At 36.6% G+C, this 17,677-nt stretch overlaps 1 protein-coding gene across 5 annotated transcripts in view; it reads left to right on the forward strand.

Moving 5' to 3' along the window:
- Window positions 1-17,677, forward strand: part of LOC111144972 (exocyst complex component 6) — a 236,414-nt gene that overhangs the window by 152,423 nt on the left and 66,314 nt on the right. For all 5 annotated transcript variants that reach the window (XM_022499608.1, XM_022499612.1, XM_022499609.1 and 2 more), the window contains one exon: window positions 10,695-10,874. In XM_022499608.1, the coding sequence (XP_022355316.1) occupies window positions 10,695-10,874 (180 nt within the window). The remainder of the gene's footprint in view (window positions 1-10,694; window positions 10,875-17,677) is intronic.

Raw genomic sequence — 17,677 nt, forward strand, 5'->3', positions numbered from 1 at the left:
GAGCAGGGAGCCCAATGCGGATCTCGATCCCAGAACTCTGGGATGATTACCTGAGCCGAAGGCAGCCACTTAACTGACTGAGCCACCCAGGCGCCCCAGCCCTCTTGTCTTTAAAGGAAGAGTGAGTGGGTCCCTCTACTAGCTGCTATGGAACACCCTGTGGGTTAGAGTGTGATAATTACTAATTGACCTAAATTCATCAGGGTTCATCCTTGAGGCTAGATATAGATTCAGTCCAATCTAGATCAGATGGAGCTCTAAAAGGGGGCAGAGTGATTTTCCAAAATATATTTCGGGACTATTCAAGAAGGGGGAATAGATGAGAGAGAAATCATAGATATTTCCTAAAATGTTTAGTTATTATGACTTAAGTTGTATGTAAAACACACATGCTCATGTTCCAGGAGATCTAGGCTGGAGTTTGTGTATGTATATGTTTTTAAAAATTCCTTTGGTAGCTCTTGCACACCTGTGGCTGGAACCACTGTTAGTATGGTATCATTTAATTCTTATATATTGAAATGAAAAAGAGTTCTCAAATTATGCTAGATTTCTACCTCCAGAGGGCGGTGTTTATTTAACAAGCAGAGGAAGAATTAATTGCTTTGTTTATAAGCTAAATCTTTAGAAAAATTAATGTAGGGGTTAATTGATATATTCCTGACTTTCTGGTGATGTCATAGGATTGATAGTATTTTGGTTTCAACTATAGTAGAACTTAACTAGGAAGTACAAACTAATTTTCTTAACAGTCTCTAAATTACAATTAGAAATATTTTTTAGAAATGTCTTATCAAATAATTTAGTGTATTCTTGTGTATAAATATAAGAAAAGCTACAGTGAAAACTTTTTGTTTCTTTCCTTTACTCTTATTCTTTAAAAATAAAATGTAATGAGTCAGTACATATGGTTCATGTACATGTTTTCTAATGATTATAAATCTAGCAGAATCCTTAACGCTTAGCAAGGTTCTTTCAGGTGTTGAATTTAAAACATGTTCCTGCCTGGGATTACTGTCTGAAATTTTTCTTTAACACAGCACAGCCACCTACTGCTTTAGAGTTCTTTGTTTGCTATTATACCCTGTGGAAAGTATTTAAAAAAACTTTTGAAAATATAAATACCTCTACCCCAAATTACATATATCATGTTGAGAAAAGTTATCTTAATTTGGATAGTTTGTGGGAAAAGTGGAGGCTGCTCTTGGCATCATCTCAGAAAAATAGATTACAGCTGACCCTTCAACAATGTAGGGGTTAGGGATGCTGACCTCCCCCCACCCCCCTGCAGTTAAAAATCCATGTATAACTTTTTCTTTTTTTTAAATAAGCTCTACACCCAATGTGGGGCTTGAATGCATGACCCCAAGATCAAAAGTCACATTCTCTACCGACTGAGCCAGTCAGGCCCCCCAAAAATCCATGTAACTTTTAACTTTCCCAAACTACTAATAGCCTACTGTTGTTGACAGGAAGCGTTAATGATAAGTCAGTTAACACATATTTGCATGCTTTATGTATTACATACTGTATTCTTACAATAAAGTAAGCTAGAGAAAATACTCAGAAAAATCATAAGAAAATACATTTACAGTACTGTATGTATATTTATTGAAAAAAATTTCATATATAAGGACCCATGCAGTTTAAACCTGTGTTGTTCAGCTGTAATTAGCAGAGCTCTAGATAATAACAACAGAAAATAATAAATTTGTGGTTCATTTACTTTTCTTAGTTCCTTTTCAGAAAATCAGTGGGCATTGAGTCACTTTATCCAGAAAGCATATAATAATAAATTTATTTTACTATATATAAAATTATAAATATGATGATGTGGTTTCATTATCATATTCATTATTTTTCTTTCTTCAGATATATACAGTGTTTTTCCCTCATTACTTCAGAATTTCTAGATATTTGGTTTCTCTCTCCATTTCAACTTTTGGTTAATGTTTTAATTGTCCCAAATTGCTTTAAAAATCCAGGAAAATGTGAAATAATATCTCCTTTATTTTAATAAAATTCTATATAGTAAAAAGGGTAATTAAGTATATCACTGGGGAGTCTGGCTGACTCAGAAGAGCATTCAACTCTTGATCTTGGGATTGTGAGTTCGAGTTCCACGTTGGCTGTAGAGATTACTTAAATATTCAATAAATAAATAAACTTAAAAGGAAGTTTATCATTCATTTTGGAGGTGGATTTAAATTTATTTTTTAAAGGCATGGCCATTTAAAAATTGATACATATATATAAAGTTTCACCAAGTACTTTAGCTCTGTGAGTTTGGAGGAGAGGAGTCTCTCGATACTGGATTTTAGAATTTTGTCAGCCATCTCTTTCCCTTCCTGCCTATGTGAGAGACATCCCAGAAAAGCAAGAAAAGTTGTACAGTTTAGAAAAGAGCAGTTTAGTACAGGTAGGTGTAGTAGAGGGTAGGAGCAATCAGACTCCAAGTTGTCTTTGCCTTATGGTAGAAACAAAGTGTGCTGAGTATTATGGAATAACTGTAGGGTTCTGAGTTTTAGGCTCCCCTTATCTGGCTTCCTTCTGGAATAGCAGTCTAGCTGTAAATGTTATAAATAAACATTTATATTGTTTTGAGAAATTGACATTTAAGTGGTATCAATAAAAGTATGTTCTGGCATAGTTCTCTGGGCTCTAAGCGTTTGCCATCTTGGATATGTGCTCCTAATGCTAGTAGGTTAAAGAGAGATATATATTACTGCTGTGGCTAATGCACATTAAATGTGACCCCCTTTTCCATTTCTTTACTGTTTCATTAAAAAAAAATCCTGTGAATGTTTAATACCCAATGTTTTTCTCCCTTACATGCAGATAACTACAGTAATTTAAGCTGGCTTGGGTTTTCAGTTTGGTGGTTGTTTCCATGCAGTTCACTCAGTAAGCATTTATTGAGTATTACTAGGTACCTGACACTAATGAGTATAGGGAAACATTTTTTTTTTAAAAAAAGATTTTATTTATTTATCAGAAAAAGAGAGAGAGAGCACAAGCAGAGGGAACAGCAGGTAGAGGGAGAAGCAGGCTCTCTGCTGAGCAGGGAGCCTGGTGTGGGACTTGATCCCAGGACTCTGGGATCACGACCTGAGTTAAAGGCAGATGCTTAACCAACTGAGCCACCCAGGCATCTCTACAACATTTTTTTATTTTTTTAAATACCTGGCTGCTAAATACTCTTAGGTACATTACATTAATTATAGAAGTTTTGCTCAAAACAGCAGTCTGAGGTAGTGATGGTGATTCTCTTTTCATAGATGAGAAAAATAGGATTTATAAAACTAATTTGCTCAAGATGTAAAGATAAGTGGAAATCAAACCCCTTTGCATTTTCTCAGATCCATATCCCATATTCTTTATGGGCCATTTCCCCAGTATTCATTATTAGTATATCATTATTATATCATTATAGTATATCACTAGTATATCATTATTAGTAAGATGGTGATTTTTAGTTATCATATCATTAGTGATATAACCATATTATCATTATATCATTAGCATATCATTATGTATATCATTATTTAGTATATCATTATTATTATTATTTTGTTTTGTTTTTTTTAGTAGTATATCATTATTAGTAAGATGGTGATTTTTTTTTTTTAAGATTTTATTTATTTGACAGAGAGAGAGATCACAAGCAGAGAGAGAGAGAGAGAGAGGAGGAAGCAGGCTCCCTGCCTAGCAGAGAGCCCAATGTGGGACTCGATCCCAGAACCTGAGATCAGGACCTGAGCTGAAGGCAGAGGCTTAACCCCCTAAGCCACCCAGGCAGCCCCAAGATGGTGATTTTTAAAATGGCCTCGGGTGCCTTGACACTTCTCGTAGGAGATGTAGGGATCTATGTCCCCTCCCCTTGAATCTGGGCCAGATGGTGACTGTTTTAACCCTTAGGATATAGTGGAAATAATGTGGTGAGCCTTCTGAGGCTAGGATTTAATTGGCAATGGCACTTCCACCTTATTCCAGTTATTCCAAGCATGGAACACACATGCTTGGAGGCCTGAGCTGCCATGTAAGAAGGCCAGGTGCCCTGAAGCCCTTGTGTTGTGAGGAAACCAAGCCACACCAGAGGGAGAGGCTACCCAACCCAGGTGCCAGACACATAGTGAGGAAAATCTCCACATGATTCCAACCCCCAGCTATTGGTCTCATTCCCAGCCTTCAAGTTGTCCCAGATGAAGTCCCAGATGAAGTCATCTCCACAGTGCCCTGTCTGCACTTCTAACCACTAGAAACTTTAAGAATAATAAAATGTTTAAAAAATAATAGTAATAATAATAAAATGTTGTCATTTTAAGCCACTAAGATTTGGGGTTAACTTGTTACTCAGTAACTGGTTCAGCAAGTGACATAAAACTCCTTTCCAGCCCACATGGTCTCCTTTTTTGCTATACTTTTACTAGACACATACTCAGCACTGATTTGTTAATATTTATTCATTCTGTGATTGTTTTATTTGCAGTAGTTTTTTTTTCTAGGTTATATATAAACTTCAAGATGGGAAATTAAAAAATTTTTAGCAAGTACTCATCTATTGCCTACTCTTTTGCAAGCAGTATTCTAGGTGAACAAAAACGGACACAAAATTTCCTGCCTTTTTTTTTTTTTTAAAGATTTTATTTACTTGATAGAGACACAGCAAGAGAGCAAACACAAGCAGGGGGAGTGGGAGAAGGGTGAAGCAGGCTTCCTGCCCAGCAGGCTGGATCCCAGGACCCTAGGATCATGACCTGAGCCAAGGCAAAAGCTAACGATGAGCCACCTAGGCGCCCCAGAACTTCCTGCTTTAATGAAGCATAGATGTCAGTGGATGTTTTGTGTATACATTACTCAGAGTACCAAATTTATAATGGCCAATAATGTGTTCTTGATAAATGCTAATGTTAAGCTTCTCAATCTTCAGGTTTTTCTGAGAAAATTTGCATTGCGTTAAAAATTTTAATAGGCACTAATGGCTTAAGTTGCTAGACGTTACTATTTTGAGTCAGAACTAATTTGCTACTCCCGTAGTTAGTAGAGCTTTAGTAAAATTTCGGGTGATGACATTAATATTAGCTTATCTTAAATTCCTGTTTTTATTTAAAGTAGTGTTTATTTTTAATTTATTCTGTAGGTGAGGAGAGACACTGTGGAAAGTTTGTATTGTCTATGCCAAATTTGTGTTAGATCTCTGAGTTGGGAGAGAAGAAGAATCTTTTTTTTTTTCTTTTTAAAGATTTTTATTTATTTATTTGACAGACAGAGATCACAAGTAGGCAGAGAGGCAGGCAGAGAGGGAGAGAGGAGGAAGCAGGCTCGCCATCGAGCAGAGAGCCCGATGCGAGTGAGGCTCGATCCCAGGACCCTGGGATCATGACCTGAGCTGAAGGCAGAGGCTTTAAACCACTGAGCCACCCAGGCGCCCTTTTTTTTTTTTTTTTTTTTTTAAAGAAGAAGAATCTTTCTTGATACACCCATTCCAGTCCTGCTATGAAAACAGGCATCCAGGGGCACCTGGGTAGCTCAGTCGGTTAAGCGGCTACCTTTGGCTCTGGTCATGATCCCAGGCTTCTGGGATTGAGTCCTGCATCAGGCTTCCTGCTTAGTGGGGAGCCTGCATCTCTCTCTGCCTGCTGCTTCCCCTGCTTGTGCGCGCTCTCTCTCTCTCTCTGAGACAAATAAAATCTTTTTAAAAAATAAATAAATAAAATAGAAATCATGAAATCCTAGCACTGAAAGAACCTCCCTGGGGCCTTCCATTTCCTTCATTCCAAGAAAAAAAAAGAAAAAAGGAAAGAAAGAAAACAGACATGCAAATGGAAAAATGACTACCAATAGTTGGTTTTCTTTCAGTCTAGTGTGGCAATGAGTAGCGAGTGGTTAGACATTGTGAAAATTAGGGAGGGAGGCAAAAAAACATTAAAGTGTGAAAATGACACATTTTGATTGTTCACATTTACCTTCTTCTATACTGTTCTCCTGAAAATTTCTTAAGGCACACAAACCAAAATACCTCGCAGATGTTCCTGAGTATATTTTTTGAAGTTCCAACTCAAATGACATCCTCTCCATCAAGACTTTTATCAAATAAGTAATAATTATTTCCTCCTTTGTTTACTCAGGATGCTTTGTTAAATCTTTACTTTAGCACTAGTTTTATATTTTGTTATACAGGTCCCTTATCATACTCAGAGGATATGGCCAATCCATTCCCAGTGGATGCTTGAAACCTCAGATAGTACCAAACCCTGTAGATACTGTTTTCTCCTATCTACTCATAGCTATGATAAAGTTCAACTTATAAATTAGGCACAGTGAAAGATTAAAACCTAATAATAAGATAGAACAATTACAACAGTGTACCGCAATAAAAATGAATATAGTGAATATGTGAATATGGTTTTTCTCTCTGAAAGTACTTTATTGTACTATATTCCCCCTTCTTTTTGTGATGATGTGAGATGATAAAATGCTGATGTGATAAGAGGGAGTAAGGTGAATGACGTAGGTATTATGATTAGACTGCTGTTGACCATCTGGTGATTTGTCAGAAGGAGGATCTTCTGCTTCTGGACCATGGTTGACTGCAGGTAACTGCAGAAAGTGAAACCGTACATAAGGAGGGACAACAGTATTGTATCTCTCCCTGGATTGTGATATCCTTGAGGGCAGGAGCAGTCTTACTCGTCTCAGTGTCTTATTATAGTGCTCTTATTCATAGACATGATATAAAGTGTATATTAGATTAAACTGTATTCAAATAGAGTATGTGACTACTAATGGTTAGTAATACTGAAGTTTCTTCTTAGTCAAAAATCTAAATAGGTATTAGTTTTGTCAGAAATATTACATTGTCAACACCAACCTACCCCCAAATCAAATTAAATTTCGCTCTCGTGCTTTACTGTTCAGAGTGATTAAGTTGTTCACCTTCCTTAAGGTGTTTGTACAAAGTATTCCAGGGGCTTGTGCAGCCTCCCACCCCCCCAAAAAAACCCCAAAACTTCAGAGAGACAGAGACTGTTCTAGTTTTAACTTTGAGATTGCTCCATAAGTTTATGTATGTGAGCCTTTAAGAGAAAAGGGTATCTTCTGATCCCCTTTAAGAGATCCCCTTAAGAGACATGGACATCTTTTGCCTTGGTTCCAAAGGCCACAATGCCTAGTCTGCAGTTCCCCAGTCTCCCTCATGGCATTCTATCAGAGTGCTGTTGTTTGAGAAGCCACAACTACCATTTCTTCTTTTTCTGCTTTCTTAAGGTAAAAGTTCAGGTGATTGATTTGAGGTCTTTTTTCTTTTATAAAATAAGCGTGCATACTATAAATTTTCTCTAACTACTGCTTTCATTAAGTCTCATAAGTCTTGGTATTGTGTTTGTTTTGTTTTACCTCAAAATATTTTCTGATTTTGATCTTGATTACTTTTTTGACCCATTGGTTATTTAATGGACTCTAATGTTCAATTTCCACATTTTTGTGAATTTCTCAGATGTCCTGCTGTTTTTTCGTCATTTTTATTTTATTTTATTTTTGTTTTCAGTTAGCCAACGTATAGTACATCATTAGTTTTTGATGTAGCGTTCAATGTTTTGTTAGTTGCATATAACACCTAGTGCTCCTCACAACACATACCCTCCTTAATATCTGTCACCTGGTTACCCCATCCCCCCCACACCCCTCTCTTCTGTAATGTTACTGATTTCTAATTTCATTCTCCTGTGTTTAGAGTCCATACTTTGTATGATTTCAGTCCTTTTAAGGCTTATGGCCTAACATATGCCCTATTCTGGATAACATCCCATGTTCACTTGGAAAATAATACAGCTCTACTGTATTTGAGTGGGATATTCTGTGGATGTCTGTTAAGTCTAGTTTGTTTATATTGTTGATCAAATCTCTTTTTTCTGCCTACTTAAGTCTGTTGAACCCCTGTAATAATTTTTTATTTCATTTATTGTACTTTTCAATTAGAGTTTCTTTTTTAAAAAATTTCTGTCTTTTTATTTATGTTCTATTTTTTGAGGCATAGCTATACTTTCCTCTTTAGTACTTTAGATGTGGTTTCCTATAGTATTTGGACATATTTTAAATCGCTGATTTAAAGTTTTTGTCTTGGGACACTTGGGTGGCTCTGTTGGTTAAGCGTCCAAGTCTTGCTTTCAGCTCAGGTCATGATCTTAGGGTTATGAGATTGAGCCCTGCATCAGTCTCCTCCCTGCTCAGTGGGTAGTCAGTCTGCTTTCCCTCTCCCTCTGCCGGCCCCAGCCTCCCCTTCCTTCTCCCCACCCCACTCAAGCACACTCTCTCTCTCAAAAAAAAAAAAAAAAAGAATAGTTTTTTTTTTTTAAGATTTTATTCATTCATTTGACAGAGAGCTAGAGAGCACAAGTAGGCAGAGCAGCAGGCAGAGAGAGAGGGAGAAGCAGGCTTTCAGCTGAGCGGGGAGCCTGATGCAGGGCTCTATCCCAGGACCCGAGGATCATGACCTGAGCCAAAGGCAGCCACTTTAACCAACTGAGCTACTCAGGGACCCCCAAAATGAATAAATCTTAAAAAAGAAATATTTGTCTTACAAGTCTGATGACTACCTCCTCAGTTAAGAGTTTCTGTTGATGGCTTTTTTTTCCCCTATGTATGGGTCATAATTTCTTGTTACTTTGTGTGACTTACAAATTTTGTTGAAAATAGGACACTTAAATAATATATTATGGTAATTCTGGAAATCGGATTCTCCTCTCTTCCCAAGTTTGTTGTTGTTTTTTTCCTGGTGGTTGATTGTGACTTTTCTGAATTAATTCTATAAAGTCTGTATTCTTTTTCCTCTGTGACCATGGAAGTCTTTGTTTGGTTAGCTTTGTGGTGAGCTAATGATTGGACACAGATTTTCTTAAAAGCCTGGAACCAATAAGTTCCCCAGTCTTTTCTGAAGAACTCTGTGTGTGTATTGGGGCATACCTTCAACACTCAGGCATTTGACAAGTCTGCTTTGGCCTTCACTTCCTGCTTACATAGGGCTTCAAGGTCAGTCATAGATGAGAGCTTAGAGCCTTATTCTGATTCCGGACCATGGTCTTTTCTGAGTTTGAGCACAGCCCCACGCAGGTACATAGCCTTCTAGAGTCCCAGGAATATATCAGAGCCTTTCAGAGTTATCTATGGATATCTCTTTCCCCAGTTTTTCTTTTTACTTTTTAGTTAGCTAATTGTATGCCCTGTTAATGTACTACCTTAGGCATATGTGATGTTAAACAATTGCCTTTAATTATTTTCAACAAATGTCCTCAGAGAAAAGACTTTTTGCACTGGACAGGCCCCATTTTTTTTTTTTTTAAGATTTTATTTATTTACTTGACAGAGATCACAAGTAGGCAGAGAGGCAGGTAGAGAGAAGGGGAAGCAGGCTCCCCGCTGAGCAGAGGCGGGGCTCGATCCCAGGACCCTGGGATCACGACCCGAGCTGAAGGCAGAGGCTTTAACCCACTGAGCCACCCAGGCGCCCCAACAGGCCCCATTTTAAATCAAATAAAGACATCCCTGTAAGTGGGGTCTTCCAGGGAAACATCAAATAGTTGAAATAATGATAATTCTCTGGGAATGTGTATTTTTTTATTAAATTTTTAAAAAATTTCTTTTCAGTGTTCATGGAATGTGGTTTTGAAGGTGCTCCAGCCCCGTTCGGCCCCATTTGATGACTGTCAGGCTGTTAGTTTTTACCACAGTTGTGGGATGTTGATTTTCAAGGATACTATAGAGCTGGAACAGGGGAGGAAGAATGGAAATAAGGGCACATTAAAACCCTGCAAAGCTCGTTTTCTTACCAAAATGCAGCTGTATTTTTTTTTTTTCTTGAACGAACACTGCTTAGATTGCTGCAAGTTTTGAATTAATTTTCAGAGTTCTGGAAAAGTTGATTTTTGACAATTTTTGCTAGTTTTCTTGTTGATTTTATGGAGGAGAGAGTGTTTGGAGATCTTTACTCTGGTGTTTTGGCATCACTTTCATCCTTTCTTTGTTCCTCCTCTGAGAAGTTAACTATCTGTTTCTTTTCTTTTTTTCCCTCTTTAACATAAAACACCAGCAACTATTCCATTTCTTCTGTGACCATCCAACTTTATTTTTCTCAGTCAATGGACAGGGGTGGTTTTCTGTGTTCTTGACAATTTCTGCTTTTTTCACTTCTATTTCTCCTAAAAACTGTTAAAGCTCTGAGAACAATTCAGAATTAATAACTAAATTATCCTACCACATAAAAATGGAAAGGTGACATTGAGTTTGGGGTGAAAAAGTGGTGTCAGTCAAGTAGAATATTATCAGCCAAAAAACCAACAGTTTTCTTGGACTTCAAATAAATGACTAAGATAATAGACCATGGAAAAATATAAAATAAATCTTAGAATTTTAGATTTATTTATTTATTTATTTATTTATTTACTTGACAGACGGAGATCACAAGTAGGCTGAGAGGCAGGCAGAGAGAGAGAGAGGAGGAAGCAGGCTCCCCACTGAGCAGAGAGCCCAATGTGGGGCTCAATCCCAGGACCCCAGGATCATGACCTGAGCTGAAGGCGGAGGCCTTAACCCACTGAGCCACCCAGGCACCCCAATAAATTTTAGAATTTTAAAAAAGCTTTTTCTGCTATTTGCTTCTATAACTATTTCTTGTTTTTTATTATTTTGTCCCTTGTCAGGATGCTCGACATGCGGCAGAAGGAGAAATATATACTAAGCTTAATCAAAAAATTGATGAATTTGTTCAGCTTGCTGATTATGACTGGACAATGTCTGAGCCAGATGGAAGAGCTAGTGGTTATTTAATGGATCTTATTAATTTTTTGAGAAGCATCTTTCAAGTGTTTACTCATTTGCCTGTAAGTATAAAAAATTTCAAAATATTATAATTTTGCTTACTAAAGTATATTTTAGAATTTAATCTTAGTTTGAGGTTTACTTGTTCAAACCAACTTCCTAGCTTGAATATTTTCTTTCTATTCTTGTAAATCCATTTGTGAAGACTTCTAACTTAGCTAGTTGTTTCAAGTTTTAATTTACTTTATTTTTAACCAAAATGACTGTAACTCTGTTTCAAAACCAAAACAAAACCCTGAAATTCAGTGTAGACTTAAACTGAAATAAACTCTAATAAAAGTAGTTCTCATAAAAGTCCATATAATCAATGACTTTTCCAGTTAGAAAGGCCAATAAAACTGGAACATTGTTCTCTCCTGATATATAATCATAGTGCATCTACATTTTGAATAATCTACTGATGAAACATTAAAAATATATATGTAAATAGCAGGGACATTTGGGTATGAATAGTCTGGAACACTGGATTCTTCAGATGAGGAACGCAGACTGAAGAGATTATGTTGGGGTGAACATGTTTTCATTAGGTATATTCAAAAATAATAGAACTACTGTTAAAATATGAGTGGAGTAGTTTTTATACAAATAAAATAGGGAAAAATTTGTTGACCTTTTTATTTCATAGTAAGATGTAGCTGAACACAAGGGGAACACAAGGGACCAAAAGGGAAAAAGCAAACTTGGTTTAAAATAATAAGATGTAACTGAACACAAAAAGAAAGTATTTAATCTCAAGCCTATTTGACTGCCTCCAACCATCTCTCCTGTTTTAAAAAAAAAGTTATTCTCCTCATTTTTTTACTCTTTCTCCATCGTGAGTTGCTCCAAAGAGCCATTTAGAATAGTTGAAAGCAGGTGTTGCTAAAAAATAAATAGAAGAATTTCCTAAAGAGATTTTAATGGTGGATCTGTGCCAAAGAACTTTTAGAAGCTTACCCAGGGATTATATTACATTCCTAACTGCTGTCCTTGTGTTGAAAAAGGGAATCTGTGTATATGCTTAATTCTTATTTCAACAAATTTCTAAAGAAGTGTTTCTCATACAGTAGGTATTAAATAATTGTTGAATTAATTTGAATTCATGTTGTCAGTGTACATCTCCAGCCAAAAGCAATCTAAAAGAATAAACGTATGTGTGTACACACACATATACACAGATATATACATACTGTATTTTTATGTTTTAATATGTGTTTCACAGCTTGGCACAGTGAGATGTGTAGGAGTTTTGTGCATAATTTGGGTGGAATTAAGAGATTTTATATGTTAGAAATGGCTAGGACAAATACCTCACTTCAAGAAGCTAAAATCTGGGAGGAAATCCTGCTTTCTCGAAAGTAAGGTGTTACTACAGTACGCCTTATGAGAAAGACAGACTCCTGGCCTAGCTGGGACCACTTGTAATCTAGTAATGATATTTTGTTTAGTTTTAGGGGATTCTTAATAAGCCATTTTGGATTTTTATGTCATCTAACAAGAGTTTTTCTGTAAAGGAAATGAACTTTTATAAAATACAGGCCAACAAATACAACAATAAGTAATAGGGCATGATCAAATAAATAGAAAATTACAGTTCATAGCTAAGAAAAGAGAAAATGGACCTAACAACAGTATATTCTCATTCATGGAATAAACTAGAAACATAATTCCCAAGCAAAAATATTAAGTTATTGACTATAATAAGTTTTAGCTAGCATTGACAATTATGCTGTGGTTTAGTGTATTAATTCTCTGAACACTGAAATTGTATGTTGGACTACATTGTTTTCTTTTAAGCAAAGAACAAAGACAGTGTTATTAAATGCATTATTTTTCTAAGCAGTGTATGTTATATAAGCTATCATTTTTATTTTAATGTTTTTTGTTGTCTCTTTTTAGAGAGGGAGAGCATGGGAGTGGAGAGCGAAGGAGAGGGAGAATCCCGACATGGGGCTTGATCTCACGACTCTGCGATCATGGCCTGAGCCAAAATCATATTAACTGATATGAGCCACCCAATCACCCCTATTTCAGTGTTTTAAGCTGCAAATAATTCCTTAGTTTCAGGTTACCTTTGGACCCAGATGGAGGGTGAGGCCAGTTCTAGACTCCTTCAATTCTCAAAGAAGTTTCAGGAGATTATTTATCACATATAGTCCCAAGTCAGTCAGCTTAAGCAGAAGTAGCTATCCCACTTAGACATGAAGAGTTAAGTAGTGGCCATGTTCCCCATCTATCCTAGTTTTGATATTTTTCGGGGTCAATGCAGTGAGTTAGCATCAGTGGGATTGGGGAACCAAAGGCCACTCTTTGAAATAGTGCAAGTATTGGTCATTAGTGCAAGTAGTTGTACACAGAAGTTGAATCTGTGGGATAAAGCTGACTCTTTCACACCCCCCCAACCCTAAAAAGTTCCTAAGACAGAACGCTTAGTTTAAAAGGTCCACTCTTGGGGCACCTGGGTGGCTCAGTGGGTTAAAGCCTCTGCCCTTGGCTCAGGTCATGGTCCCAGGGTCCTGGGATCAAGCCCCGCATCTGGCTCTCTGCTCAGCGGGGAGCCTGCTTCCCCCTCTCTCTCTGCCTGACTCTCTGTGTACTTGTGATCTCTGTCTGTCAAATAAATAAATAAAATCTTTAAAAAAAGAAAACTTTAATTGTGAAAGATACTCACTTTATAAAGCATATTTAGGTGAATAATTGTAACTTGAGTGTACTGCTTATAATGGCTAACAGATGCTAGTGAAGTCTGATTAATTAGTATATGAAGTAAATATTATTGCATCCCTAAATTAATATTCTTGAAATCAGCAGTTTTTACTTTTTCAGATGTGTAAGTAACCCTTTTTTTCCTAGTATTTTTTTTTCTTTACAGTAGAAAATACAACTAAGTCTAGAAGAAATAAAAATTACCTGTTAACTTGTTAAAGGGTAACCACTGTTAACATTTTGACATGTATTTTCTTTCATATTTTCAAGTCATTTTCTTCTATACAATTATGAGACTTAAGTCTAATTTAAACATAAGTTCTGTTTTTTTAAAAAATAAGATTTTGTATTAGCTAGAAAACTTAAAACCAAAGATACTTTTAAAAACATTAAATATTAACTCATCACTTATGCATATATAAATAGAAGAGGTTGTTGAGCAATTTGAACATATCTATTTATTCTTCATGAAAACTGCCAAATGGAACTCTGTAACATTTTACTATGAATGTGCTGTTTTAAGACCCAGTACTGGTCTGCTTCTAGAAAGAACAATGAACATTTCCTTTCTTCATAAATAATAATAATTATATGTTTGTTTCAATAAAGGTATTTTACTGATTTATAACCACTAAAGGATATGTATAAATGGTAATGACTCTAATTTCTTCATATGTGTATTTGCAAAGGGGACCCAGTTTATCCAAATGTTATACTAACAAATGATTATCTTTTACAGTTGAAGTAAATAGAAGGTCATATATTCATGATTCAGTTTGCTCATATTTCTTCCCTTCTCAGAACTCTATTTTATTTTTAGCGATAATGTAGTTTTCTGTGCTTACATTTGCTATTACTCTAGAGTTGTTAAAGAAACTAATCTTGTTTGTTTCAACTGTAAGCACCAACTTTTCTTCCAAGAAAGATGTTTTCCTTTGCCTTTTTTTTTTTTTTAATTCATTTATTTGAGAGAGAGCGCAAGCAAGAGAGCAGCAGAGGGAGAGGGAGAAGCAGACTGGGTAGGGAACCCGATATAGGGCTCGATCCAGGACCCTGAGATCATGACCCAAGCTGAAGGCGGCCATTTAACCGAGTCACCCAGGCGCCCCTCCTTTGCTTTCAAATATGCTTCACTTTTGGTTTTCTGCATTAAGAGAAGTCTTGTGATGAATAATAAAAAAAAAGTACACGTGATTTTTAGGAATAATGAGTTTATCTTTGGCATCTTTATTACAGAATAGATGCCTAAAAAGCTGTTTATTAAAAAGAATATCTATTGGGGTGCTTGGGTGGCTGAGTCTGTTAAGCATGTGTCATTGGCTCAGGTTGTGATCTGGGGTCCTGGGATCAAGCCCTGTGGTGGTGCCAGGTGGCGGGCTACCCTCTAAGCAGGGAGTCTTCTTCTCCCTCTCCCTCAACCCCTCCTCCTGCTTGTGCTCATGCACGCGCATGCACTCTTGAGCACTCTCTCTCTCATATAAATAAAATCTTTTTAAAAATCAAAGAATATCTATTAATACAATCATTTCTCCCCATATCTTTTACTCCAAGATTAGAGATGCCTTCCTACCAAGAGAAAATGGCTTTAAAATAGTGGTGGGAATTAGTATTAGAGCCTGTTATGCACATTTCTTCTCAGCTGTTCATTCAGTGACATCACATTGGTAGCCATAGGTAGGAGTAAATAGACCATGGCAATCAGCAAATCTTATGAATGAAGGCTTTTTCCCCAGAGAATGATTGTTAAACATTTACTAGCATAGCACTAAATATGGTACAGATTTTAAAATCACATTGCCAAAGAAAAACGATTTATTTTTGACTAACTCAAGAAATAAATCTGAATATATGTACAATAAAAAATTATAGTAAAAATTAGTTTCAAAACAGGGAAATGTTATTTGATCTTTAAATTCTGTATCTATTTCCCTATGTAGTTCCTTTTAAGGAGTTGAAGGGTTTTACCCTTGGCTTAATTTTTTGCTTCCAGGCAAAAGTGTTTTATTGATGGCCTAATTTAGTATCCTTTGTAAATTCTTTATGCTTAGAGCCATAGTTTCCTTCCCTACTAAAAGTATCTGGTGGCACCAGTCTTTACTTTGCATACTTAATTTTCATATATAATTTTGAAACATGCTTTCTTTAAGCGAGAAACAAATATATATCCAATAACAAATGAAGATCCATGATTTGGTCAGAAGCAGACAGTATCTAACTTTAAAAGTCAGTTTCTCCTTAGGGCACCTGGCTGGCTTACTATATAGAGCATGTGACTCTTGATCTTGGGTCATGAGTTCAAGTTCCACATTGGGCATAGAGTTTACCTTACAAAAAATTTTTTTTTCTCTCCTTAAACATTTTTTTTGAAGATGCAGCACTGTATTGAAATTTTAAGATTTGGGGTCTGGGCCTGATTCTTCCAATTAACCAGCACTGTGAAAATAGACAAATCATTCGAATTCTGGATTAATTTGTTAATGTCTGTTTTCTTTCATAGAGCCTAAAATCTTGTTTTATTTACTTTTATTCCATTACATAGAAATAAGTCAAATAGTCCAGAATAGTTTGGGATGGGAAGGAGCCCCTCTCCTTGCTCTTTCCTCACACCCACTCCCACTCTCCCAGACTGCTGTTTTTCACCATATGTTTTTATTTCTTCTGGTGGTTACCTTTTTATTATTATTATTATTATTATTATTATTATTATTATTAACATATAATGTATTATTTGCCCTAGGGGTACAGGTCTGTGAATTGTCAGACTTAACACTTTCACAGCATTCACCATATTAGATACCCTCCCCAGTGTCCATAATCCAATCACCCTCTCCCTACGTCTCTTCCCCCCAGCAACCCTCAGTTTGTTTTGTGAGATTAAGAGTCTCTTATGGGGCGCCTGGGTGGCTCAGTGGGTTAAGCCGCTGCCTTCGGCTCAGGTCATGATCTCAGGGTCCTGGGATCGAGCCCCCCATCGGGCTCTCTGCTCAGCAGGGAGTCTGCTTCCCTCTCTCTCTCTGCCTGCTTCTCTGTCTACTTGCTCTCTCTCTCTCTCAAATAAATAAATAAAATCTTCTAAAGGAAAAAAAAGATGTATTCTCAGGGCATCTGACTGGCTCCGTTGGAACAGCACGGGACTCTCTATCTTGGGGTCTTGAGTTTGAGTCCCACGTTGGGTGTAGAGATATTTAAAAAGATCTCTTCTCGGGGCGCCTGGGTGGCTCAGTGGGTTAAGCCGCTGCCTTCGGCTCAGGTCATGATCTCAGGGTCCTGGGATCGAGCCCCCCATCGGGCTCTCTGCTCAGCAGGGAGTCTGCTTCCCTCTCTCTCTCTGCCTGCTTCTCTGTCTACTTGTGATCTCTCTCTGTCAAATAAATAAATAAAATCTTTAAAAAAAAAAAAAATTCCAATTCCAGTGCTTGGCTCTAGATCTAACTGAATTAAAATTTCCAGAACTTAGAAATCTGTATTTTTGATTAAAACTTAAGAACAGCTGCTCTATAGCAAATAACCTATAAAAGAGTTGGTGTTTTCTAAATTTGCTGCCTCAGCAGACCTTTACTGACTGCAAAAGTTCTTGGTATTTTAAACTACTTGATTAGGTAGACAGAGTTTGGAGGAGGATTTATCTGATTGGTGTGGATGTAAAAATTAACATATAAATCTCCAAAATAAAATGATGGTCCACATGTATGTTATAAATGAATGACTTCAAATTATAGCAAACACACAGAGCCAGCTTGCTGTTTTATAGTGTATTTTGCTACTTTAAACACTGCTTCTACTGCTTCTGGAATACATTTTCCTTTTTTATTTGATTGCCTGGCTGACTTCCTTCTCAGACTAATAGCATTGATCATGTAGCCATGTCGGTAAGTAAATACAAGCCAAAGCTAGCATGTGAATCAGATAATAGTGAACTTCCTGCAGGCTTATTTTTCTCTGCTTAGTTACCTATAGTAAATCCTAATTGGGCAATATTTTTTATATGATTGTAGTTTTGTAGAAACCTACATTTGAAGGTAATAGTCCTTATTTTAGTGGAGCAGTCAGAAGGATTCTCTGGAACTTGATTGTGAAAAAGTTAGTATTATGGTGTATCTGTGGTGAGTATAGTGCTTCG

This window comes from Enhydra lutris, unplaced genomic scaffold (genome assembly GCF_002288905.1).
Source record: "Enhydra lutris kenyoni isolate GAN:26980312 unplaced genomic scaffold, ASM228890v2 scaffoldscaffold12, whole genome shotgun sequence".
Classification (NCBI taxonomy): domain Eukaryota; kingdom Metazoa; phylum Chordata; class Mammalia; order Carnivora; family Mustelidae; genus Enhydra; species Enhydra lutris.